The sequence below is a fragment of the Pan paniscus genome, chromosome 12 (genome assembly GCF_029289425.2).
Source record: "Pan paniscus chromosome 12, NHGRI_mPanPan1-v2.0_pri, whole genome shotgun sequence".
Classification (NCBI taxonomy): Eukaryota; Metazoa; Chordata; class Mammalia; order Primates; family Hominidae; genus Pan; species Pan paniscus.
The window spans coordinates 45,765,113-45,791,871 of NC_073261.2; the positions used below are offsets into that span (position 1 = coordinate 45,765,113).

At 41.7% G+C, this 26,759-nt stretch overlaps 1 protein-coding gene across 6 annotated transcripts in view; it reads right to left on the bottom strand.

The window, feature by feature from the left end:
• CTNNA2 (catenin alpha 2) overlaps positions 1 to 26,759 on the bottom strand; it is a 1,151,703-nt gene that overhangs the window by 70,963 nt on the left and 1,053,981 nt on the right. For all 6 annotated transcript variants that reach the window (XM_014343874.4, XM_003816600.4, XM_003816599.3 and 3 more), the window contains one exon: positions 3,686 to 3,837. In XM_014343874.4, the coding sequence (XP_014199360.1) occupies positions 3,686 to 3,837 (152 nt within the window). The remainder of the gene's footprint in view (positions 1 to 3,685; positions 3,838 to 26,759) is intronic.

The window sequence follows — 26,759 nt, forward strand, 5'->3', positions numbered from 1 at the left end:
GTTGTTGAGTAAATTTTACAAATGAGTCCCGGTGAAATGACTCTGAATCCTTCAATATTTTCTCATTTTTCATAAAATGTAATAAGAACCATTGAAAGAAAGGGCCCAAATGTGTATGAGAATTTCACTGGGAGAAGGCTGAGAATATTGGTTGGCAGGAGAGCTTGAGAGATGCATGAGGTAGGATTTCCCAACAGAGCTCAACACCACTGGAATGGGCTGCAGACTAGAAAATCAAATTAGAGATCCAAAGGTAAAAACAACAACAACAACAAACAAAAACAAAAAACAAAACAACAACAACAACAACAAAATGAAAAATCTCCCTAGTCAGGAGTGATTGGCGACCAGCAAGTCTGGCCTGGCCTGGATTATTCTGGAGGTTCCTAACTGATCTTGCTTCTGCTCTTGCCCCATATATTCTGTTCTCACCAGCATAGCCATGGTGGTCCTTTTAAGGTCTAAGTCAGATCACACTATTCCCCTGCTCAGAACCCTCCAGTGGCTCCCAACTCATTCAATAAGGTCCTTAGGTCTCTAAGTCAAGTTCCTGGCTCCAACCTTTGCACTTGCCATTTCCTCCGCCGGAAACATGCTCCACCTGAGTACCGTTAGGGCTTATTTCTTCTTCCTTCTCCCAGTATCTTCTCAAATGCCACCCAGGTACCTCCTTTCATGAGATCCATGCCCACCAGAAGCTCTATTCCCTTTAGGATACTTTGGTTTTCTCTGTGGCATAATGTTTGACATTATATTTCCTTGTTTATTCTCTGTCTCCTACCAGAGGAATAGAAATCCTGTGAGGGTAGAGACTTTTGTCTGCTTTGTTCATCCTGTATTTAGGGCAACTCCAAAAGTTTGGACATCTAATAAGCTTTCAGCAAATAAATGAATAACCAAGACAGAATTACCAATTTTTAATCATACTGAACTATTTCTAATTAATAAAACTAGACACCTTAAGAGGCCATGTTGATTAACATATTTCATACAGAATTCAAGAGATGTCTATGTGCTACCCTTGAAATTTTAAAATATCTGGCAATGCTCCAGGGCACCTTGATACACAGTTTGGGAGACGTGAAGTTAAACTGTAACCTCCGCCTCCCAGGTTCAAGCAATTCTCCTCCCACAGCCTCCCAAGTAGCTAGGATTACAGATGCACGCCAACATGCCCGGCTGATTTTTGTTTTGTTTTGTTTTGTTTTAGTAGAGACAGGGTTTCACCATGTTGGCCAGGCTGGTCTTAAACTCCCGACCTCAGGTGATCCACCTGCCTCGGCTCCCCCAAAAAACAATACATATTAAAGAAGGTGTCTTTGAACACAAACTCACATAAAACAAGGTTAAGTATTGATCAGTTGATAAAAGTGCGGCCAGAAGCTCACAGTAACCTAACCCTGTATTTCTCCTAGAAGCAATGATTCAAGATTCACAAATTTGGTGTTCACAGTGAATTTGTAGAACACTAACTACTGTAAGAAATGAAAAATGACTATATGTTGGTCTGCCAGATTTGCATATATATTTTTAAGCCACTTTGTGGGGATAATCAGAAAATTCCTATGTGCCTAACAGATCCCAATGGACAAGCCTCAGGAAGAAGCACAAAAAAAAAAAAAAAAATGGTTTCATGGAAGAGGGGTAGATTGCTCCAACAGAAAAGGGAGGTCCTGACAGCTGAGGCTGGAATACAGTAAGAACAAGCTTTGTCTACTTCAGAGGGTTGCCTGGAGCTGGCCTCAAGCACTCGGATACCAACATCACCATTAAATATGTATTGACTGCCAAAAGACAAGATGATAAAGAATTTGACCCTTCAGGATCCTTTCTGTATTGTTTTTGGGAAAAGAAAAATCTTTCTTTGCAGCCTTTGGGAGGGAAGGAGGTATGGTCAAATTTTCTGGGAAAGAAACAATTCTACTTGTCTTATTGTTTATCTTCCTTAGCACAAGGGATTTTTTAAAGTAGACTCAATCATTACATTCAGAAAGAAAACCAAGAAATTAAGTGCAAAATGAAGCCATTTGGGTGCTGAATGGAGAAGGATTTTAAAAATAACAATTTGTACATACTGTACACTTCTCTCCTCCTAAATTTTAAGTGGTGTGAAATCCATCTAATCAAATCACTTGAAATGTCCAGATAGAGAAATGACACTTTATGTGAAAAGATATGACATTTTATCTAAAATTGTGTGTGTGTATGTGTGTGTGTGTGTGTTACAGCTCATGAATAAGTAAGTGAATGATGGCTATAAACTTTCTCATCCTCCTAGGTGAATGGTTGTCACAAACATGTGAAGGCTAACAAAGCAGAAAAATGGCAAAAGAGGGAATATATCTTGAGGATTACAGTGGGATTTAGTACCAAATGCTTTGAAAATATAACTCTCATGGTCTATTACTTTATTTCACAAGTTAGTACAAAAATGATCTAATTTCTTATGGGCCTAAAAGGCTATCCTTCCTTGCCCTCTCTTCCAATTCTTATATATCTTTTCTCTGTCCCCCTCCCATATTTCTAGGCATCTCTCTCTCCCTCTCTTACACACACACACACACACACACACACAGAAAGAAAGAGAGAGAAAGATTTAGGCTCTGTGCCAAACAAAACACCATAGTGTGCCACAAAATGATATTGTGGATACATTTGGTTAAATAAAATATATTTTTAAAATTATTATTAATTTCATCTTTTGGCTTTTGTAGTGTGTTTACTAGAATATTTTAAGTTACAAGTGTGGATACCATTCTACTGGACAGCATGCTTTTGGGATTAGAACTGCAGAAGCCCCACCTCTGCTTCAAATATAATAGCAATAAATGTGCTTTTGCATATGCAGTATATTTGAAGAAATAAAGATTATTATGTGGCTAATAAATATGTTTGGGCATTACTATGCTAAACTGTTGGTAAGATAAGGAGAAAAAAGTCATCTTATAATGGATTATACAGCAGTTAAATAAAATGAGGTTAGCTAGACGTCTTAACAGACATATGTGAATGTGCCTTGTGGGTGAACAAAAAGTTGCAAATGATGCTGTATGAGTTTTTAAATCAATTACAATATATATTTTCTAGGCCTGTGAATATATATATTAATTATTTAGACAACATTTTGGAAGACACACCTACCTAACAACAGAAGTCTGAAGATGGGAAGATAGTGGAGTGGGTAATAAGAGGTTTGATGTTAGGCTATCCAGCCTTATTTATAATGTCTGAATTATTTTTATACAAAGAGAATGTAATTATGTATCACTTCATAGTTGCATGATAATAACTGTTACTATTATGTGTTATTATAAACTCTACTATGCTGTGTAATCTTCATTTCTTTCCAGCCCATGGTCTTCGGATCCTGATGGGAAGAGTGTTAGCAAGAGGTACAAATGGAAAATAGCAGGGGTATGCCTAAAGGTTGTATGAAACTGAGGAAGTAATGCATGCAAGAAGTAGGCAGGGTGTTGCCCTTCAGAATATTCAGTGCTCACTTGAGCTTGTTGATATTACTCATCCCTTCATAAGTATAAAGCTCACCTTGTCTGACTAATAAGGAGCCAAACAGCTTACCAAGTTAAACTCAGTAATTACAAAATAAATAATAAATAAGACAGTTAGCTCTTTAGTTTCCTACTAGGAGATCTGATCAGCTCTGAGCTACAGAGGCCTCACATACCCTGATCATCAGCACAGCCTTTCTGATGTCCCGAACGCCGTCATACACCAGGCGAGAGGCATCGATGAACTCATTCTCCTCAAACGGTTGAGGAACGTTGGCACTCAGGGCTTCAATGGCAACCTCTACTTGTTCAGCGAAGCGTGGCATCACTGGGTTAAAAATAAAAAGCAGAGGATTAGGCAATTTTTCTCTCACTACCTCTTATTCCAGCTCTTGGGCAAAGTGGCAGGTCCTCGGGCATTCTAAAAGTTAAGTGGAGCAAGACACTCATCTGTCCAGTTTGAAGTGAGCCCAATTTAGTAGTCTTTATGACAGTTACCTCAGGAGCAGGGAAAGGAAACTTTCCCAATTGTTATTCTATGCATGGTGATGGTTTGCAAAAGAGAAAGTTTTTGAAACCTGCCCACAGTAGTGTGGTGTAGTGTGTGAATATAGTTTTCATGTTACCCTAACCCCAAACTGAGTTGCATTTCTGCTGGTTGCTGCTGGTTACTGGTTACTGTAAATCCTTGGCCACGTTTTAACCTGTTTCTTTGTCTGTAAAATATAATAAAATCCTACTTCATGATTCAGTGGGATAATGCAAAAAAGTTTTGGGTGGAATCTGGCCCTTTGGAAGTATCAATAAATATTTAACTAATATCGGATGTTACAGTCATAGCTGGTGAGTAGCAGACCTTAACCCAAATGGCTTCACAATCAAATGTGGATGAAATGATACAACCCTTCCCACTTTTGTCAGAAATGCTGGACTTGAGACATGGGGGAGGGGAGGGTGGAGCAAGGCAAGATGGGGAAGGAGTGTGTAATAGAAAAGAGGGAGACAGACACGGGACATTTCAGCAGAATGTCCTATGGAAAGAGAAGACCAATGGGCTCAAAGATAAAGTGTTCCATCTTACCAGGACCACCTGGATGTGAAAGAGCATACGTATATAAATTTCTAAAATGCTGACACTTCGTTCTTTTCACAGGGATCCTGCACACACCCTAGAGATTAGTGGAAAGTAAACTCAGCGGAGCGTCTGGAATACCTCCACTAACTTCTTAAAAGATGCTGCCGATTCACTGATTCTCAAAAATTATAATTCAATTTTCTCAGCTTTTATCCTGTAACAATTTGTATAGTAAATGAAAGCCAAAAGCATATTCGTTTTATTTACAAGGATGATAAAAATAGAAACATCATTCATCTATTTCCATTCCTGAACTTTCATGCCTGATTCCTCTTTCTACTCACTTTCATCCTCTGTGGATACTTTAATATCCATTTTAATCCCTCTGTGAGAAATTCTGCTAAATTACTTTACTCTGTAGGGTCAGAGTATTCAAGATAAAACATTCCTGGAAAAATGTATTTCTACCAGGAAAAGACAGACTTAAAAAAGGAGGGGGAGACAGCAGGGTTAGAGGAAAACTGTGTGCCCACACTTTAGTAGAAATTATCGAAACCACAGCATGCATGGGGAAATCTCCTTCTATGGATGAATTACTATAATTGGTTCTCTATATTACTTGAATTTTTCATTTGGGCTTTTAAGCTATAATTAGATAAAAGATTTTGGGAAATATTAAGCTGTACTGCCACAAATATGAATCAAATAAAACTATATTTCTAAAAACCACTGCATTAAACTCAGACTATTTGAGTTACTCATTTGTGTTGGGAATAAACTTTTTTAAATGACTCAATAGTGAGCATGAAATTATTTTTGTACATATTAGAATTTGAGAATAAGTATCTTCTTAAATATAATTACAAGTTCCCTCTTTCTTAAACTGAGTTATATTAATGCCACTCCATGGTGTCTATGTTGCCATAAGTATGATCATCAGTGATGTTATAGTTCTACGTAATACTACAAAGGAGCTTTCAGAGGCATAAAACTGTTTATCCCTATGGATATAACTGATAAAGAATTAGTGCTCCTACATGTATATAAAATAAATAGACTAATCCCACAAATCAATAAGGAAAAATATTAAAAATTGACAAAGAATTAGTACACTCAGTTCACAGAAAAGCAATCCATATTGCTGATAAATACACAGTAAGACTTCACCCATAATCAGAGAAATAATGCAAACAATGAGATGTAATTTCATACTTATAGGCATAGGTAAACAAATTAAAGCATAATAATATTAATCATATTGAGCATGCAGACACAATGGTACCCTTCTACTACAGATGGGAGAACAATGGTTACACATCATTTCGGCAAGTGCTTTGACAAAATCTAGTAAAATGCACTCCCTGTGATTTGGGGCATTCTCTTTTTTTTTTTTTTTTTTTCTCAACTGGCTTCACAAATCATTTATTCTCTAGGGGCTTGGCCAAATATTAACTTCTAAAGAGATGCTGATTAGGAGGGGTAAGTAATTGTACATTGGAGTCACAAAAATGTTTTTGTGTCTCTATAGCCATAGAGACAGTTGTTTCCTGCTAGGTTATATATTCAAAGAGTTAAGAAGAAAATTATACAAAACCTGAGAATGAAAATAATTGCTTTAAGGGAGCTCTGTCTACAGGCTCTACCCCAGCCCTATTCTGAATCCTCCAACTCAGGAACCACTTTGATATGCTCATTGCAGATCCACAGACAGTACATCTGGGTGGGATAAAACAGACTTAGGGATGTGAGTCAGGGGACAGTCAATATATTAAAGTGAATAAGCCCTGAGGTCAAAGTTTGAGTGGGAAAAACAATATCATGTGAGTAGGAAAAGAAACATCGTTTGTGAAAAATTTTTAAATACACAAATGAAAACTGTGCATTATTTAAACATATACATTTATACATGTTCTTACATGTTCTAAAAGGATATATACCACTTTAAATATAGTAGTTACCTTTGAGATGGAAGGAGAGACATTTGTTATATTAGTCTCTGTTCTTTTTGTATCTTTGAATCTTTTCATAATTCACATGTTTAAAAAGAAATCAAATTATTCTCCAGGTTGTACTTCTTATAGAACTGGGCTCTGAAAAAATAAAGTTCTATCACATGGCCCACAACATGATAGAAACCAATCTGAACAATATCATTAAGTGAGGAAGTCCCTCAGAAATTATGACTGTGATCAAACACTTAATATTCTGCCTTAGTAACTGCCAACTAAGAAGTTGAGTGGGAAAATGCCCACCACTCAGACCCCAACCTGCATGAACACACCTCTATTTGCATGAAGACCTTTCTCGAATATAAAGGGGTGAAAAAGGTTATGGTGTTGCTTTGTTTGTGCAAGGTCACCCTGAGGAAGAGATGGGGAGGAGGACAATGTAGAAGGTGACATGCTATTAGGTTGGTGCAAAAATAATTGCGGTTTTTGCCATCTTGCTAAAACCACCTCCTGGCCTGATACTGCACCCAAGGGTGAGAGGAGAAAGCTAAAACCTAAATGGACTATTTTCATAGGGGATGCTCTGCAATTCAGAATACATCTAGTAATGCTGTGACATACAGTTTGGAGAAGAGGATTCTATTTGCACCAGCATGGCATACATTATCTCTCTAGTGAGATTTGGATGGTAGGATTTTGGTATAAACAACAGTGTTATTGACCTGGGGTTGTCAGAAGTGGCAGAAACAATGAATTTTTATGAAGAGATTGGAACATAAATACCATCGACCTTTCAAGGAAAAAAAAACGATAGGGGAGAGGGTGCAAGTTCTTTATTTTTAAAATAGGAGCTCAGAGTGCAATTGAGCCTTAATATTTAAACCATCTTATTATATTCTTTGGCCAGTAAAACATAAAACCCGAACTCATTCAATTCATTATATTTACTGTAACTGACAAGACATCTATTTTTGTCTTACCATAAGTCAGTATTTTTCTGGGTCTGACCCCTAAGAAACTCTTTCTCTGAGACCAATCCTAAGCACAGTTCAATATTTATTTAGGGATTGGTCAACTGCTACTGTTCTTTAATCACCAATACCTCTGCTCTCCACATTGCTGCTCTTCGCTCATTCGGTCTTATCCTATTCTGCCTTTAAGAGTGATGAGGCTGGGCACGGTGGCTCACACGTGTAATTCCAGCACTTTGGGAAGCCAAGGTGGGTGGATCACCTGAGGTCAGGAGTTCAAGAATAGCCTGGGCAACATGGTGAAACCCCACCTCTACTAAAAATACAAAACATAGCCAGGCATGGTGGCAGGTGCCTGTAATCCCAGCTACTCGAGAGGCTGAGGCATGAGAATCGCTTGAACCCAGGAGGCAGACGTTGCAGTGAACCAAGATCGCACCACTGAACTTCAGCCTGGGCAACAGAGCGAGACTCCATCTCAAAACAGAAAGAGTGATGAGACATAAAAACAAAAGTTTATAGAACAATGACCCATCTTGACAGAACCTAAGATGTTAGTTTGACTATTAATTTTTCTAATACTTTGGTAATGTCTAAAAAATCTAGGCCAGGCACCTTGGCTCATGCCTGTAATCCCAGCACTTTGGGAGGCTGAGGAGGGTGGATCACGAGGTCAGGAGATCGAGACCATCCTGGGTAACACAGTGAAACCCCGTCTCTACTAAAAATACAAAAAATTAGCTGGGTGTGGTGGCGGGTGCCTGTCGTCCCAGCTACTTGGGAGGCTGAGGCAGGAGAATGGCATGAATCTGGGAGGCAGAGCTTGCAGTGAGCCGAGATGGTGCCACTGCACTCCAGCCTGGGCAACAGAGCAAGACTCCATCTCAAAAAAAAAAAAAAAAAAAACTAAATACCCCAAAAGTAATACTGAGACAGAAAAAGTTTCAAACTTCCTCAAATATGATGCTGCTTCTGCCTCTCACTAATTAGGACAAAACGCAGCATTGCCTTTGTGATGCACACATTGTGTATTAACAGAGTTTTTGATATAGGAATATAAACAGAAGCTTCTTTCTGCTTTCTGAATTACATCCAAAAACTGTGGGCACCACTTTACAGTTATTTATCAGAAATGCTGATTTGTTCTTAATAGCTTATGTCTGAAAGGGTGATCAAATTCAGAGATAAACTTTTAAATTCTAGCTATATTTCTGTATGCAGCACACACACTAGGCCACAAAACGATGACATTCTAGGAGTAATGAAATCAGAGTTAAGTATGCATATAAAAATCAAGATCATATCATTCTAGTGTTGATAGAGATCCTAAACCAGAGGTGAGAAAGTTCTGGAATAAATTCTCCTGAGAGACGTCAGGGGTGAAGTTTCAGAACACAGGGTGAGTCAGTTAAATGAATGAGAAGTTGTGTTAAATATTCAAATAGGACTGCTGACAACCCAAAGGGCAAAATCCAAGGTCAACCAAAGGTAGTGGAGATGAATAGTCAGGTAACTTCGCTACCCTCAGGTATATAAAAGGTCCTTACCCCTGCTTTAAGTATTCCAATGATTCCCTATACTACAGAGAACTATAAAACCTCTTTATCAAGAAACAAACACAAAAAGCATCTATTATCTGCCTATATGGTTCTTGTGTCTTTCTGTCTCACCCCTTGTTACCACATATTCTGAAATGTTCCAGTTAGACAGAATTACTTCAATATCTCCAAATATGAAATGGACCCACAGCAACATATCCATGAATGATTTATTCTGTCATACTGAAATGTACATACTCGTCTTTGGCCCAGGTGAACTCCTACTCAATCTTCAATCTCCAGTGTAGAACTAATTGCCATTGTGAAGCCTTCTTTAATCCTCAGAACCCAAAGTAGACAGTTCTCTACAATTCTCTGTAATTTTATAGCATCCTAATCTCTCTCACACTCACACACACACACACACACACACTCACCATTATAGCACTCAGTATACTGTATTAGGCTAGTTCATCGGTATTTCTGTATGTCAACTGTTTCACATATGAGTCGCCTTCGGGCAGAGACCATCTCTGCTTCATTCTTTGCATTTAAACCCTTGTCCTGCTTCTAGCACAGACAATCTATCCAGTTGGGTAGAGAAGGATAAGAAGTAAAAGAATAGGACAGGAATAAATGGGGAAAATTAAGATGAAGAACTCCTTTGTCATCCAGTATTTCACGGACAAAGTGAGTAGCGTCACATTTCACATAACAAGTCTCTCTTTTTCTGCCCATCATTTAGCATTGGTTCAGTAATTTTATTAAAAAGTATCACGAGTCATTTAACAAGTGATTAGTGGGTATTCCGGGTTTGGTCTGTAGGGACCTTTCAGAAACCTGAGCTCAGGATTCTTTCAGGACTCTGCTTCTTCAGAAGGAGCATCACCATTGAGCAAGAAAGATTCATAATTCTATTCTCAACTAGTTCGCCAAGCCCAGTCAAGCACATCTGCATGCACAAGGGTCACCCAACTGTGGTGATGCAGTCATCCAACACACTGTGAGTGTGTTTCTTGCACAAATTTTATTATGGAGCATAGAGAAAAGAAAATAGACAAAGGCCCTGTTCGAGAGAGATAAACAGTTTAGTAACTGTTAACATAAAATAAAAAAAAAAGAGCATTGAAAGGAATCTAAAAATAAAATAAAATATCATGACAGGGATGGAATTGCAGCTAATTCCAGTGCAGGAATTAGTACAATATCCTCCCCCCATCACAGACAGTCACTGAGCCTCTACTGTAACAGTTGGAATTCGGTAAAGATTAGGGGAAAAGTCAGAGTAATTGGAGCCAGAAAATATTAATTTGGAGGATCACTGTGGGGCCATTCCAGTGTCCCCTATACCAGGTAAGTGATGTTTGATGTTATTTCTACAGGTAAAGTATTCTTTCCCAAAAATGGTTCCTGTCAGACACTGCTAAGGGATTATTCAGGTGGCCCCCTAATTAGATGACAGAAGAGAGGAAAAAAAGGGTAAAAGAGAGTGTGATATAAACTACTGGGGCCCTAAAGTTGCCCAAAGGGGACTCTGACTGGCATTTATAAGGCACTGGGTGTGCCTTGACAATTCCACACATCCATGAAGCATAATCAGTTGTAAGAAGACCCAGTCTGAAGTTCCAATTCACAGTCAATGTAGAAGTAAAAACTACCCCAAACTGAAGCCATAACACATCTCTCCCTTTAGTTCCACTTAAGAACAGAGGACAAATCATAGAAGCTGGCCACCATTTTATATTAGTGATTTTAGTAACGAATGTCATGATCATAAATTAATAGAAGGTCTTTAAGTATTCCCCCAATTCACCCCTACACAGGGGACTTTAAAAATCCTCAGCTCAGAATCTTTTTAGAGATGTTTGGGTGGGAGCAATACGTACTAGGCAAATGGATCTATATGTCTACTTCGCAAATAGTGACTATTTCATTTCCATATGTATTTATAGGTGTGTGCCTTCCCTAGGAGGTACGAGGACGGCTGGAATCTCATTAAAGCCCTTGGCTAAGGGTTCGTACACTGTTCAGAGCTTTCACTTCCACCCCTAATTTTACACACATGTACACGAATCTTGGTTATGACTTCTGACACCACAGGCTAAAGAGCTTCTTCTTCAGAGGAGCCAAGATGGCCGAATAGGAACAGCTCTGGTCTACAGCTCCCAGCGTGAGCGACGCAGAAGACGGGTGATTTCTGCATTTCCATCTGAGGTACCGGGTTCATCTTACTAGGGAGTGCCAGACAGTGGGCGCAGGTCAGTGGGTGCGCGCACCGTGCGCGAGCCGAAGCAGGGCGAGGCATTGCCTCACTTGGGAAGCGCAAGGGGTCAGGGAGTTCCCTTTCCAAGTCAAAGAAAGGGGTGACGGACGCACCTGGAAAATCGGGTCACTCCCATCCGAATACTGCGCTTTTTGGACCAGCTTAAAAAAATGGCGCACCACAAGATTATATCCCGCACCTGACTCGGAGGGTCCTACGCCCATGGAGTCTCGCTGATGACTAGCACAGCAGTCTGAGATCAAACTGCAAGGTGGCAGCAAGGCTGGGGGAGGGGCGCCCGCCATTGCCCAGGCTTGCTTAGGTAAACAAAGCAGCCAGGAAGCTCGAACTGGGTGGAGCCCATCACAGCTCAAGGAAAGGAGGTTTGCCTGCCTCTGTAGGCTCCACCTCTGGGGGCAGGGCACAGACAAACAAAAAGACAGCAGTAACCTCTGCAGACTTAAATGTCCCTGTCTGACAGCTTTGAAGAGAGCAGTGGTTCTCCCAGCATGCAGCTGGAGATCTGAGAACGGGCAGACTGCCTCCTCAAGTGGGTCCCTGACCCCTGATCCCCGAGCAGCCTAAGTGGGAGGCACCCCCCAGCAGGGGCACACTGACACCTCACACGGCAGGGTATTCCAACAGACCTGCAGCTGAGGGTCCTGTCTGTTAGAAGGAAAACTAACAAACAGAAAGGATATCCACACCAAAAGCCCATCTGTACATCACCATCATCAAAGACCAAAAGTAGATAAAACCACAAAGATGGGGAAAAAACAGAACAGAAAAACTGGAAACTCTAAAACGCAGAGTGCCTCTCCTCCTCCAAAGGATCGCAGTTCCTCACTAGCAACAGAACAAAGCTGGATGGAGAATGACTTTGACGAGCTGAGAGAAGAAGGCTTCAGACAATCAAATTACTCTGAGCTACGGGAGGACATTCAAACCAAAGGCAAAGAAGTTGAAAACTTTGAAAAAAATTTAGGAGAACGTATAACTAGAATAACCAATACAGAGAAGTGCTTAAAGGAGCTGATGGAGCTGAAAACCAAGGCTCGAGAACTACGTGAAGAATGCAGAAGCCTCAGGAGCCGATGCGATCAACTGGAAGAAAGGGTATCAGCGATGGAAGATGAAATGAATGAAATGAAGCGAGAAGGGAAGTTTAGAGAAAAAAGAATAAAAAGAAATGAGCAAAGCCTCCAAGAATTATGGGACTATGTGAAAAGACCAAATCTACGTCTCACTGGTGTACCTGAAAGTGATGGGGAGAATGGAACCAAGTTGGAAAACACTCTGCAGGATATTATCCAGGAGAACTTCCCCAATCTAACAAGGCAGGCCAACGTTCAGATTCAGGAAATACAGAGAACACCACAAAGATACTCCTCGAGAAGAGCAACTCCAAGACACATAATTGTCAGATTCACCAAAGTTGAAATGAAGGAAAAAATGTTAAGGGCAGCCAGAGAGAAAGGTCGGGTTACCCTCAAAGGGAAGCCCATCAGACTAACAGCTGATCTCTCAGCAGAAACCCTACAAGCCAGAAGAGAGTGGGGACCAATATTCAACATTCTTAAAGAAAAGAATTTTCAACCCAGAATTTCATATCCAGCCAAACTAAGCTTCATAAGTGAAGGAGAAATAAAATACTTTACAAAGTAAATGCTGAGAGATTTTGTCACCACCAGGCCTGCCCTAAAAGAGCTCCTGAAGGAAGCACTAAACATGGAAAGGAACAACCGGTACCAGCTGCTGCAAAATCATGCCAAAATGTAAAGACCATTGAGACTAGGAAGAAAATGCATCAACTAACGAGCAAAATCACCAGCTAACATCATAATGACAGGATCAAATTCACACATAACAATATTAACTTTAAATGTAAATGGACTAAATGCTCCAATTAAAAGACACAGACTGGCAAATTGGATAAAGAGTCAAGACCCATCAGTGTGCTGTATTCAGGAAACCCATCTCACGTGCAGAGACACACATAGGCTCAAAATAAAGGGATGGAGGAAGATCTACCAAGCAAATGGAAAACAAAAAAAGGCAGGGGTTGCAATCCTAGTCTCTGATAAAACAGACTTTAAACCAACAAAGATCAAAAGAGACAAAGAAAGCCATTACATAATGGTAAAGGGATCAATTCAACAAGAAGAGCTAACTATCCGAAATATATATGCAACCAATACAGGAGCACCCAGATTCATAAAGCAAGTCCTGAGTGACCTACAAAGAGACTTAGACTCCCACACATTAATAATGGGAGACTTTAACACCCCACTGTCAACATTAGACAGATCAACGAGACAGAAAGTCAACAAGGATACCCAGGAATTGAACTCAGCTCTGCACCAAGCAGACCTAATAGACATCTACAGAACTCTCCACCCCAAATCAACACAATATACATTTTTTTCAGCACCACACCACACCTATTCCAAAATTGACCACATACTGGGAAGTAAAGCTCTCCTCAGCAAATGTAAAACAGAGATTATAACAAACTATCTCTCAGACCACAGTGCAATCAAACTAGATCTCAGGATTAAGAATCTCACTCAAAACCACTCAACTACATGGAAACTGAACAACCCGCTCCTGAATGACTAGTGGATACATAACGAAATGAAGGCAGAAATAAAGATGTTCTTTGAAACCAACTAGAACAAAGACACAACATACCAGAATCTCTGGGACACATTCAAAGCAGTGTGTAGAGGGAAATTTATAGCACTAAATGCCCACAAGAGAAAGCAGGAAAGATCCAAAATTGACACCCTAACATCACAATTAAAAGAACTAGAAAACAAGAGCAAACACATTCCAAAGCTAGCAGAAGGCAAGAAATAACTAAAATCAGAGCAGAACTGAAGGAAATAGAGACACAAAAAACCCTTCAAAAAATTAATGAATCCAGGAGCTGGTTTTTTGAAAGGATCAACAAAATTGATAGACCACTAGCAAGACTAATAAAGAAAAAAAGAGAGAAGAATCAAATAGACACAATAAAAAATGATAAAGGGGATATCACCACCAATCCCACAGAAATACAAACTACCACCAGAGAATACTACAAACACCTCTATGCAAATAAACTAGAAAATCTAGAAGAAATCGATAAATTCCTCAACACATACACTCTCCCAAGACTAAACCAGGAAGAAGTTGAATCTCTGAATAGACCAATAACAGGAGCTGAAATTGTGGCAATAATCAATAGCTTACCAACCAAAAAGAGTCCAGGACCAGATGGATTCACAGCCGAATTCTATCAGAGGTACAAGGAGGAACTGGTACCATTCCTTCTGAAACTATTCCAATCAATAGAAAAAGAGGGAATCCTCCCTAACTCATTTTATGAGGCCAGCATCATTCTGATACCAAAGCCAGGCACAGACACAACAAAAAAAGAGAATTTTAGACCAATATCCTTGATGAACATTGATGCAAAAATCCTCAATAAAATACTGGCAAAACGAATCCAGTAGCACATCAAAAAGCTTATCCACCATGATCAAGTGGGCTTCATCCCTGGGATGCAAGGCTGGTTCAATATACGCAAATCAATAAATGTAATCCAGCATATAAACAGAGCCAAAGACAAAAACCACATGATTATCTCAATAGATGCAGAAAAAGCCTTTGACAAAATTCAACAACCCTTCATGCTAAAAACTCTCAATAAATTAGGTATTGATGGGATGTTTTTCAAAATAATAAGAGCTATCTATGACAAACCCACAGCCAATATCATACTGAATGGGCAAAAACTGGAAGCATTCCCTTTGAAAACTGGCACAAGACAGGGATGCCCTCTCTCACCACTCCTGTTCAACATAGTGTTGGAAGTTCTGGCCAGGGCAATTAGGCAGGAGAAGGAAATAAAGGGTATTCAATTAGGAAAAGAGGAAGTCAAATTGTCCCTGTTTGCAGACGACATGATTGTATATCTAGAAAACCCCATTGTCTCAGCCCAAAATCTCCTTAAGCTGATAAGCAACTTCAGCAAAGTCTCAGGATACAAAATCAATGTACAAAAATCACAAGCATTCTTATATACCAACAACAGACAAACAGAGAGCCAAATCATGAGTGAACTCCCATTCACAATTGCTTCAAAGAGAATAAAATACCTAGGAATCCAACTTACAAGGGAAGTGAAGGACCTCTTCAAGGAGAACTACAAACCACTGCTCAATGAAATAAAAGAGGATACAAACAAATGGAAGAACATTCCATGCTCATGGGTAGGAAGAGTCAATATCGTGAAAATGGTCATACTGCCCAAGGTAATTTACAGATTCAATGCCATCCCCATAAAGCTACCAATGACTTTCTTCACAGAATTGGAAAAAACTACTTTAAAGTTCATATGGAACCAAAAAAGAGCCCACATCGCCAAGGCAATCCTAAGCCAAAACAACAAAGCTGGAGGCATCACACTACCTGACTTCAAACTATACTACAAGGCTACAGTAACCAAAACAGCATGGTACTGGTACCAAAACAGAGATATAGATCAATGGAACAGAACAGAGCCCTCAGAAATAACGCCGCTTACCTACAACTATCTGATCTTTGACAAACCTGAGAAAAACAAGCAATGGGGAAAGGATTCCCTATTTAATAAATGGTGCTGGGAAAACTGGCCAGCCATATGTAGAAAGCTGAAACTGGATCCCTTCCTTAAACCTTATACAAAAATCAATTCAAGATGGATTAAAGACTTAAACGTTAGACCTAAAACCATAAAAACCCTAGAAGAAAACCTAGGCATTACCATTCAGGACATAGGCATGGGCAAGGACTTCATGTCCAAAACACCAAAAGCAATGGCAACCAAAGCCAAAATTGACAAATGGGATCTAATTAAACTAAAGACCTTCTGCACAGCAGAAGAAACTATCATCAGAGTGAACAGGCAACCTACAAAATGGGAGAAAATTTTCGCAACCTACTCATCTGACAAAGGGCTAATATCCAGAATCTGCAATGAACTCAAACAAATTTACAAGAAAAAAACAAACAACCCCATCAAAAAGTGGGCAAAGGACATGAACAGACACTTCTCCAAAGAAGACATTTATGCAGCCAAAAAACACATGAAAAAATGCTCATCATCACTGGCCATCAGAGAAATGCAAATCAAAACCACAATGAGATACCATCTCACACCAGTTAGAATGGCAATCATTAAAAAGTCAAGAAACAACAGGTGCTGGAGAGGATGTGGAGAAATAGGAACACTTTTACACTGTTGGTGGGACTGTAAACTAGTTCAACCATTGTGGAAGTCAGTGTGGCGATTCCTCAGGGATCTAGAACTAGAAATAGCATTTGACCCAGCCATCCCATTACTGGGTATATACCCAAAGGACTATAAATCATGCTGCTATAAAGACACATGCACACGTATATTTATTGCGGCATTATTCACAATAGCAAAGACTTGGAACCAACCCAAATGTCCAACAATGATAGACTGGATTAAGAAAATGTGGCACATATACACCATGGAATACTATGCAGCCATAAAAAATTATGAGTTCATTTCCTTTGTAGGGACAAGGATGAAATTGGAAATCATCATTCTCAGTAAACTATCGCAAGAACAAAAAACCAAACGCTGCATATTCTCACTCAGAGGTGGGAATTGAACAATGAGATCACATGGACACAGGAAGGGGAATATCACATTCTGGGGACTGTGGTGGGGTGGGGGGAGGGGGAGGGATAGCACTGGGAGATATACCTAATGCTAGATGACGAGTTAGTGGGTGCAGCGCACCATCATGGCACATGTATACATATGTAACTAACCTGCACAATGTGCCCATGTACCCTAAAACTTAAAGTATAATAATAATAAAAAAAAAATTAAAAAAAAAAAGAAGTTAGGGGAAAAAACAACAAATTAAATCTGAAGAAAGTAGAAGGAAAGAAATAATAAAGACAAGAAAAGGAATTAATGAAATAGAAAACACTTATAGAGAGGATATACAAAGCCAAAAGGTGATTCTTTTTAAAGACTGATAAGACTGCTGCCGGGTGCAGTGGTTCACTCCTGTAATCCCAGCACTTTGGGAAGCTGAGGTGGGTGGATCACTTGAGGCTAGGAATTCACGACCCACCTGGCCAACATGACGAAACCCCGTCTCTACTAAAAATACAAAACTTAGCCAGGCGTGGTGGTACATACCTGCAGTCCCAGCTACTTGGGAGGCTGAGGCACAAGAATTGCTTGAACCCAGGAGGTGGAGGTTGCAGCGAGCCAAGATTGCGCCACTGCACTCCAGCCTGGGCGACACAGAGCGAGACTCTGTCTCCAAAAAAGAAAAAAAAAAATAAAGACTACAAATCCTTATAAAGACTGACTGAGGAGAAAAAAAGAAAGACACAGATAACCAAAATCAGGAATGAAAAGGAAGACATCACTGCCGATCCTAGAGGTATTATAAAGAATACTTTCTTTTTTTTTTTTTTTTTTTTCTTTTTTATTGATCATTCTTGGGTGTTTCTCGCAGAGGGGGATTTGGCAGGGTCACAGGACAATAGTGGAGGGAAGGTCAGCAGATAAACAAGTGAACAAAGTTCTCTGGTTTTCCTAGGCAGAGGACCCTGCGGCCTTCCGCAGTGTTTGTGTCCCTGGGTACTTGAGATTAAGGAGTGGTGATGACTCTTAACGAACATGCTGCCTTCAAGCATCTGTTTAACAAAGCACATCTTGCACCGCCCTTAATCCATTCAACCCTGAGTGGATACAGCACATGTTTCAGAGAGCACAGGGTTGGGGGTAAGGTCACAGATCAACAGGATCCCAAGGCAGAAGAATTTTTCTTAGTACAGAACAAAATGAAAAGTCTCCCATGTCTACCTCTTTCTACACAGACACAGCAACCATCCGATTTCTCAATCTTTTCCCCACCTTTCCCCCCTTTCTATTCCACAAAACCGCCATTGTCTTCATGGCCCGTTCTCAATGAGCTGTTGAGTACACCTCCCAGATGGGGTGGTGGCTGGGCAGAGAAGCTCCTCACTTCCCAGTAGGGGCGGCCGGGCAGAAGCGCCCCTCACCTCCCGGACGGGGCGGCTGGCCGGGCGGGGGGCTGACCCCCCCACCTCCCTCCCGGACGGGGCGGCTGGCCGGGCGGGGGGCTGACCCCCCACCTCCCTCCCGGACGGGGCGGCTGGCCGGGCGGGGGGCTGACCCCCCCACCTCCCTCCCGGACGGGGTGGCTGGCCGGGCGGGGGGCTGACCCCCCCACCTCCCTCCCGGACGGGGCGGCTGGCCGGGCAGAGGGGCTCCTCACTTCCCAGAAGGGGCGGCCGGGCAGAGGCGCCCCTCACCTCCCGGAAGGGGTGGCTGGCCAGGCGGGGGGCTAACCCCCCCACCTCCCTCCCGGACGGGGCGGCTGGCCGGGCCGGGGGTGACCCCCCCCACCTCCCTCCCAGACAGAGCGGCTGGCCGGGCAGAGGGGCTCCTCACTTCCCAGTAGGGGCGGCCGGGCAGAGGCGCCCCCCCCACCTCCTGGACAGGGCGGCTGGCCGGGCAGGGGGCTGATCCCCCCACCTCCCTCCCGGACGGGGCGGCTGGCCAGGCGGGGGGCTGACCCCCCCCACCTCCCTCCCGGACGGGGCGGCTGGCCGGGCAGAGGGGCTCCTCACTTCCCAGTAGGGGCGGCCGGGCAGAGGCACCCCTCGCCTCCCAGACGGGGCGGCTGGCCAGGCGGGGGGGCTGACCCCCCCACCTCCCTCCCGGACGAGGCGGCTGGCCGGGCAGAGGGGCTCCTCACTTCCTGGTAGGGGCGGCCGGGCAGAGGTGCCCCTCACCTCCCGGACGGGGCGGCTGGCCAGGCGGGGGGCTGACCCCCCCACCTCCCTCCCAGACGAGGAGGGAGGACGCTCCTCACTTCTCAGACGGGGTGGCTGCCAGGCGGAGGGGCTCCTCACTTCTCAGACGGGGCGGTTGCCAGGCAGAGGGTCTCCTCACTTCTCAGACAGGGCGGCCGGGCAGAGACACTCCTCACATCCCGGACGGGGCGGCAGGGCAGAGGTGCTCCCCACATCTCAGATGATGGGCGGCCGGGCAGAGACGCTCCTCACTTCCCAGATGTGATGGCGGCCGGGAAGAGGCGCTCCTCACTTCCTAGATGGGATGGCGGCCGGGCAGAGACGCTCCTCACTTTCCAGACTGGGCAGCCAGGCAGAGGGGCTCCTCACATCCCAGACGATGGGCAGTCAGGCAGAGACGCTCCTCACTTCCCAGACGGGGTGGCTGCCAGGCAGAGGCTGCAATCTCGGCACTTACGGAGGCCAAGGCAGGCGGCTGGGAGGTGGTTGTAGCGAGCCGAGATCACGCCACTGCACTCCAGCCTGGGCGCCATTGAGCACTGAGTTAACGAGACTCCGTCTGCAATCCCGGCACCTCGGGAGGCCGAGGCTGGCGGATCACTCGCGGTTAGGAGCTGGAGACCAGCCCAGCCGACACATCGAAACCCCGTCTCCACCAAAAAAATACGAAAACCAGTCAGGCGTGGCGGCGCACGCCTGCAATCGCAGGCACTCGGCAGGCTGAGGCAGGAGAATCGGGCAGGGAGGTTGCAGTGAGCTGAGATGGCAGCAGTACCGTCCAGCTTCGGCTCGGCATCAGAGGGAGACCGTGGAAAGAGGGGAGAGGGGAGAGGGGGGAGGGGAGAGGGGAGAGGGGGGAGGGGGGAGGGGAGAGGGGAGAGGGAGCTCTCCAAGTTTTATTTTTTTCTTGGAGACAGGGTCTCGCTCTGTCACCCAGGCTGGAGTGCAGTGGCACGATCATGGCTCACTGCCAAGAATACTTTCTTAAATAAATGAACTCCAATTTCTTACTCTGGGTAAACAAAAACAACAAAAAAGAGCTTCTTCTTCAATTAATGTTTGAATCTCTAAACCTAAGTCAAATAGAATTTTTCCTGATGATGCCATTAGTTTTTTATTCCCTTTGGCATGCACACTGATCTTTGAATTATGTACCAGCTTTGTCTATGTACCATTCCCCGACTCTTATCTGTTCTCTTTGACTCCAACCCACTTCTCCAATCATCTTGAATGAATCTAGGCCCTTCCTTCTCCACGATCTAGCTCTGTTATTCCTCTGTCCCCTCCTGTCCACATACTGTATGGCTTCATATTGCCTCAGTGGATCTTTTGTGCTCTAAATGCCACTGCACAAGGTAATAGGGCTATTATACCAGCATTTGAATATGTCCTTATTAAGTCCATGTTGTGGGATTTGTCCACACACCCTAGGACTGTTTTATCCAGTTATGCCATTCATTACCCTTATGGTCTCTCGTATCCTCACGTATTTGCAAATATGCATGTGTGACAGACGCCTCTGAGAGGGCCCCCAGTGATTCCTCTTCTCCTGGTATTCATGCCTTTGTGTAATCCCCTCAACCTTGAATGTGAGCTGGAACTAGTAATTCACTTCTAACCAACAGAATATGGCAAAAAAAGATGGGATGCCACTTCTGAAATGAAAAATGATGCTGGCTTCTGTTTTCTTACTATCTTGGTTACTTAACTCTGATGGAAGACAGTTGCCATGTTGTAAGCTGCTCTAAAGAAAAGCCCACGTGGCAAGTTAAATTTGGGGGTAATTTGTTACACAGAAATATATAACTAATGTAGTATGCTATGCTATAAGTAAAACTATCAGTAAAAATAGCTATGCCCTAAGTAAAAATATTGGTAAAAAAATAGCTAGCAGGACACATGAAAATTTCTGTGTAATTGTAGCAACGATGCTTGATCTACGTTTCAAGTATATTTATTGGTTCCAGGAAAATGTGTAAATGAATCTTGATATTTAATTTTACATGTTATTAAACCAATTTAAGCCTCAGTTTACTCAGTATAAAACAGAAATAATGATCATTGCCCTTCAGGGTTTACATAAAGATCAGAAATACATTCAACAAGTTTATTACTAAATTTTATATGCAAATCTAAGCAGTACTCTAGGCACCAGGAATCGGGAATCGAGTGGTAAATAACACAAATACGTTATGCTTTGGAGGCACTTACAAACAAGTAGGATGCATGTCAGATGATTACCACACTGCCTAGCACATGAAAGAGCCACAGTAAATGCTTCTTGGGGCTGTCTTCACACCATGACTTTCTGCATTACCCATGCACACACTGTTTGTTTCTACCAGGCAAAATCACCTAGTCTCTTTTGGAAAGATCTTGGAGGTAAAACCACACGATTCACCATGGAAAAAAAAAAGGTGAGCATAATGGGACACAGCACACCAATTAGTGCTGAATCTGAAAACTGGGAAGTTGGTACAATTTGTTTTGCAAACTGAGCTTCCCCAGTTCTATGCCCTTCTCTCCCCTCAGCAGCCCCGTATCATCCTGGTGACAGTGTTGCATTTTTAATAAGGAATTTCCTGTGAAATCTGCCCTCAGGACAAGATTTGATAAACTTGCTCCTAGAACTTTGCTTTTTATCTTGCTTGCCAAGAAGGCCAATGTTAAACATGGTGTTCCATTATGACCTCCCCAGATCCATGAGGAAAGAAAGTCTTTGAAAGGCTTTACCAACAAAGTAGTAACTTCCAGAAAATAAAAACAAAACACTTCCAACTCAGCTTGCCTAGCCCAGTAGAAACACAGTTTCTACTCAGCCACCCAGTTTCATCCAATATTCTCTTGAAACTATTTCCTTTCTATCTCATATTTACACCACTTTAATTATTTAATTTATATCACTTGATTGAATTTAAATCTTAAGTGTCTTCAAATGCTTTTTTAAAATGTAGCAGAGGCAATGTAGAAATAAACCTTACATACTTTCTCTAAATTTCAATCTTCCTCTGCCTAGACCAATGATATACTAGCTTCTCTTCTGTCTTGAGACATCAGGTTAGAAGTTGAAAATTGGAATCCAGGAGCAAGAACAACAGTACCCTGGCTTAATCTGCTCCCTATTCGCTGCTATTTGTCAGCTGTTTCTACCTCTCCAGACAACTATCATCATTTTGGCCAGTCCCAATTCTTCCTGCATACATTCTTGGACTTTCTTTCATCCGAGTCAATCATCTGTTACCTCTGTGGGAGTTTCTAAAGGCTGCCATTTCCATAAATTCATGTTCGGAAAATTATAAATGTATATTTCAAACATAAATTAAATTTAAGTTCCAGAAGGCAATACATAACCCATGAGATGAATTGTTTGATAAAAGATGAAAAAGGACTGCCTAGAAGGAGGGGGTAAAAAAAAACTCTCTAAATTCCATTCACGACAACTACCCTAAAAGAATCAGGGAGCATCCATCTGCTCTTGTCTAGACACAAATTCCTTTTCCTGAGGAAAGAAAATGCTTGCTTGGAAAGTTTTCTTCTATTTTAAAATAAGCATTTCAAAAATAATCACAAATGGTTTATAACTTAAAAGGATGGCACATTTAATTCTGAAACTTAAGGAACGAATAAAGTATTGAGCATGAGCATGATGCCTTATTTAGCTTAGTGTTTGTCAAAACCCAGCTTAATAAATACAGTCTAATTTGGCATCTGTGATGTTTAAATACTTAGATTGCATTAAGATGTAATAAAGTACTTGCTAAAAATTTATCGCACATAACTTAAAAGATTCTTATCTTGATCATTAAGTATGCGATTTAAGGAGGGTTTAATCCCCCAGAATAAGGTAACTGTGTCATTATGTTACTCATTTATATTAATAACATCTTTGAGTTTCAACTCTTAGTTAAAGCTGCAGGTAATGGAGAGGTAGACTCAGATCTTAAGAGGTTAAAATTTAACAAAAACATGCAAAAAGTCAATACATACACACATGCCTCAGGTACTAAGATGGACAGAAGACAGATATAAACATTAGGACAGATATAAACACAAGTAGAAAAGTGGGTAACAAGGAGTATGAAATACTTGGCAGTATATGGTAGGTTCCAAATGAGTAACACAGGTAATAAGAGTAACAGGTACACCGAAGAGTGGGTTTCTCTGGTCTGGTTAGAAAGGGGACTTCACTGACAAGGAAGAAATCAGGTAGAATTAGAGGAAAGGTAAAATACAGAAAGGCAAACCAGGAGCCAAGTGGGATGGGCTCATGCCTGTAATCCCAGCATTTTGGGAGACTGAGGTGGGAGAATCACATGAGGCTAGGAGTTGGAGACCACTCTAGCCAGTATAGCAAGACCTGTCTCTACAAAACAAGTTTAAAATTTGGCAAGGAGGTCATCTGGAGACTACTCTGGCCATATACAGTACTTCTGTTGTTCTTTTGTTCACCTGTTATTTCAGGCCCTCCGGCTACATGCAAAGGTTCCCATTTTTTCATTACCAAAACTATTTCTGGAATACTCCAAGGATGTACCACATGTGCTTCCAAATGAGTGGCTGTTAGCATATTCTTCCTCTGATTCAAACACCTATCACTGATGTGACAGTTTCCCCTCCGTCAGAGAATCTGGGTGACAGGACATTACTACAGCCTCAGTTGTGCACAATTAAAGCATCCAGGCCACCAATTCCAGTGGACACCAGCACTGACTCTGCTAGACACAATATGTAGGCCCCTAATTTACTACTCTGTCATTACCACAGATGCTGGTCTCTGATGTCCTTGAAGTGACAAAGAAGCACATGTACTCTCCAGTTCCCAGGATTCTGAATCCATGAAGAACTGGAGATTCATGTCTTTTTTTTTTTTTTTTTTTAGTTGCACTTTGACAAACAGGCACTAGAGAAGTGCTGTTTGTTCTGCTGTGTCACCCCAAATTTATGGCCTATACACACATGCAGTTGTGAATCTTCCTATGTTTACCCTACCCCATCTCCACCTTCACATTAAAGGTTTTATTGTTAGAATAAAATTTTGTATCTTACTTTCTCTTCCTGTGTTATATAATTTACCTTCTTTGAAAATAAATGGAACATGTTATACATACTTTTTCCACCTCATTTTTTAACCTAAAAATATAGTCAGAGATTGTATAGTTATTCCCCATTCTGTTTTATAGCTGCATACTACTCCACTGTGTGATTAGACCATAATTTATTCAACCAGTGCCCTAAAGCTAGATATTTGTATTGTTTCTAGCCTACAATCTTGTAATAAATAACCTTGTGCATACGTTTTTATATTTTTTGCCAGTACATCTGAAGAACAGATTTTTAAAAGTGAGATTGCTTTCCAAATGTTAAATATGTTCTGTTGATAGAAGATGTCAAATTTCCTCCATTTTGCACATCTACAAGCAAAATATAAGATGACTTTTCCTAATCCTTAACAAAGTGTATTATAGAACTTTTGGATTTTTGCCATTCTGATGGGTAATGGTTTCTCAGCATAGTTTTTAATTTGCATTTATCTTATGAGAGAGGTCAAGCAACTTTTCTTTTGATGAGGAATCATTTACATTTCTATATTGTAAGCTATCTGGTTATGGTCGTATTTTCTGAGGTGGTTCTTCAGCCTCTTATGCTGAGAGAGCTGAACATGTCTGAATTGTGGGAGAACACATCATTTACAAACACACCAGTGTATAGGAAATATTTTCATGTTTCTGCATGGTCAACCCTGTCTGAACGAAAATACGGGTAACCTGGTTCAAAGGTTAACGGTCCTAAGATAGTGAAATAACCTGGAGAGAGATTTATAGACTTAGCTTCTCCAGAGATATGTTTACATTTCAAAAGAGGGATAAAACTAGGAACCATGCATTTATATTCCAAAAGTTTTTAACCACTTGGCTACCTCCTGGACAGAATTTGTTTACATAAAAAACGTGGCCAGGCGCGGTGGCTCATGCCTGTAATCCCAGCACTTTGAGAGGCCGAGGTAGGCAGATTACCTGAGGTCAGGGGTTTGAGATCAGCCTGGCCAACATGGTGAAACCCCATCTCTACTGATAATACAAAAAAAAAAAAAAAAATTAGCCAGGCATGGTGGCGACCACCTGTAATCACAGCTACTTGGGAAGCTGAGGCAATAGAATCACTTGAACCCAGGAGGCAGAGGTTGCAGTGAGCCGAGACTGCCATTGCACTCCAGCCTGGGCAACAAGAACAAAACTTCATCTCAAAAAAAAAGAGAGGAAGTGTTTCTTTCCTGCCCTCAGGAGGAGCACCAATTTCTAAATAAGCTCCTAGATTCATAATGGTGTGGTTCCCCACCTGTAGCACAGACCTCCACTGTATGTGCAGAATCCATCTGCCCTCATCACATTGCTCCAAGAGCGGGAATGGAACATGGGAAACTGACATGCTTACTGTGCAAAGTAACGTTTGTTCTCTGAGCCCCAAAACCTTGCATTTGCTTTTAGGAAAAATAATATAGATCTTCAAAAACTTATCAGATTTCTACAATACTTAGAGTATATAGGTTTTAGTCATATAAAAAAGACATTGAGACAAATTATACGTTATCTATTTAAGGGCTCTTTACTGGATGAGGCTTCTTTCTCATTCTTCCTACACTTCCGACTTCAAATTAGTCATGCCGAAGTAACTTAGACTGTGGATAGTCCTTCCTATCTCTAATACTTAATAGTTTGTCTTCCCAATAAGCTGCCCCTACCACCTCCTTCTGACATCAATCTCATACTCCAGCCCCCCATATTCCAGCCAGAGAGATAGGCAGGTCACTCAGACCTGTCCAATCATAAAACTCTATTCCACTAGCAACAGAAATCAGTCCAACTGAAGGAAGCATAGGCCAAAAAGCCAATCAGATGATTTCCCATTGATACACAGAAATTGGTCTTGAGCTGCAAACCTGAGGCTGCTGGTAGACATATTTTCTACAGAAAAAAAAGAAAAAGTGTAATGCTCTCATTTTTGGTATTCATTTAATCAATACTTACGTATTAAATGTGTTACTGAAAACACCATTCTAGGCTGTGGGTACCTATAGAAACACTTGCCTCTAAAAGCAGACAATCCTGTTGTAAGCAGTCATTTACACTGAAGAGGACATACCATACTAAATGTCAAAACACTAATAGTTTTCTGTGGTCTCCAACTGAGACTAGAGCTATATTTTAAAGGAGAATCTCAACAAACAGATGTAAAGCAGGAGGAGGAGGAGATGAAGAACATTGCAGGGAGGACAGAGGGAGCAGCATGGATATGTTTTGCCTGGAGAATAATGAAGGCCCTCGTCCAGATGGTGCAGAGGGTTTATACAGGGGACTCATGGGCAATAATTGCTTATGCCAAGTGCAGTCACCAGGAAGCCAGAAACAGTGATGCATATATTACACAATTAATACCGACCCATTCTTGAATGACAAAACATTGGGCAATACAGGAAAAAACCAAGTCCCAGAGGCACTAACTGATTTGTTTAAGGTCACAGTTAGTTGGTAGCAGTCAAGTAACAGTTCTTCTGAATCCTAACCTTGGATTCATTCTACTGCATTGTCCTGGCCCA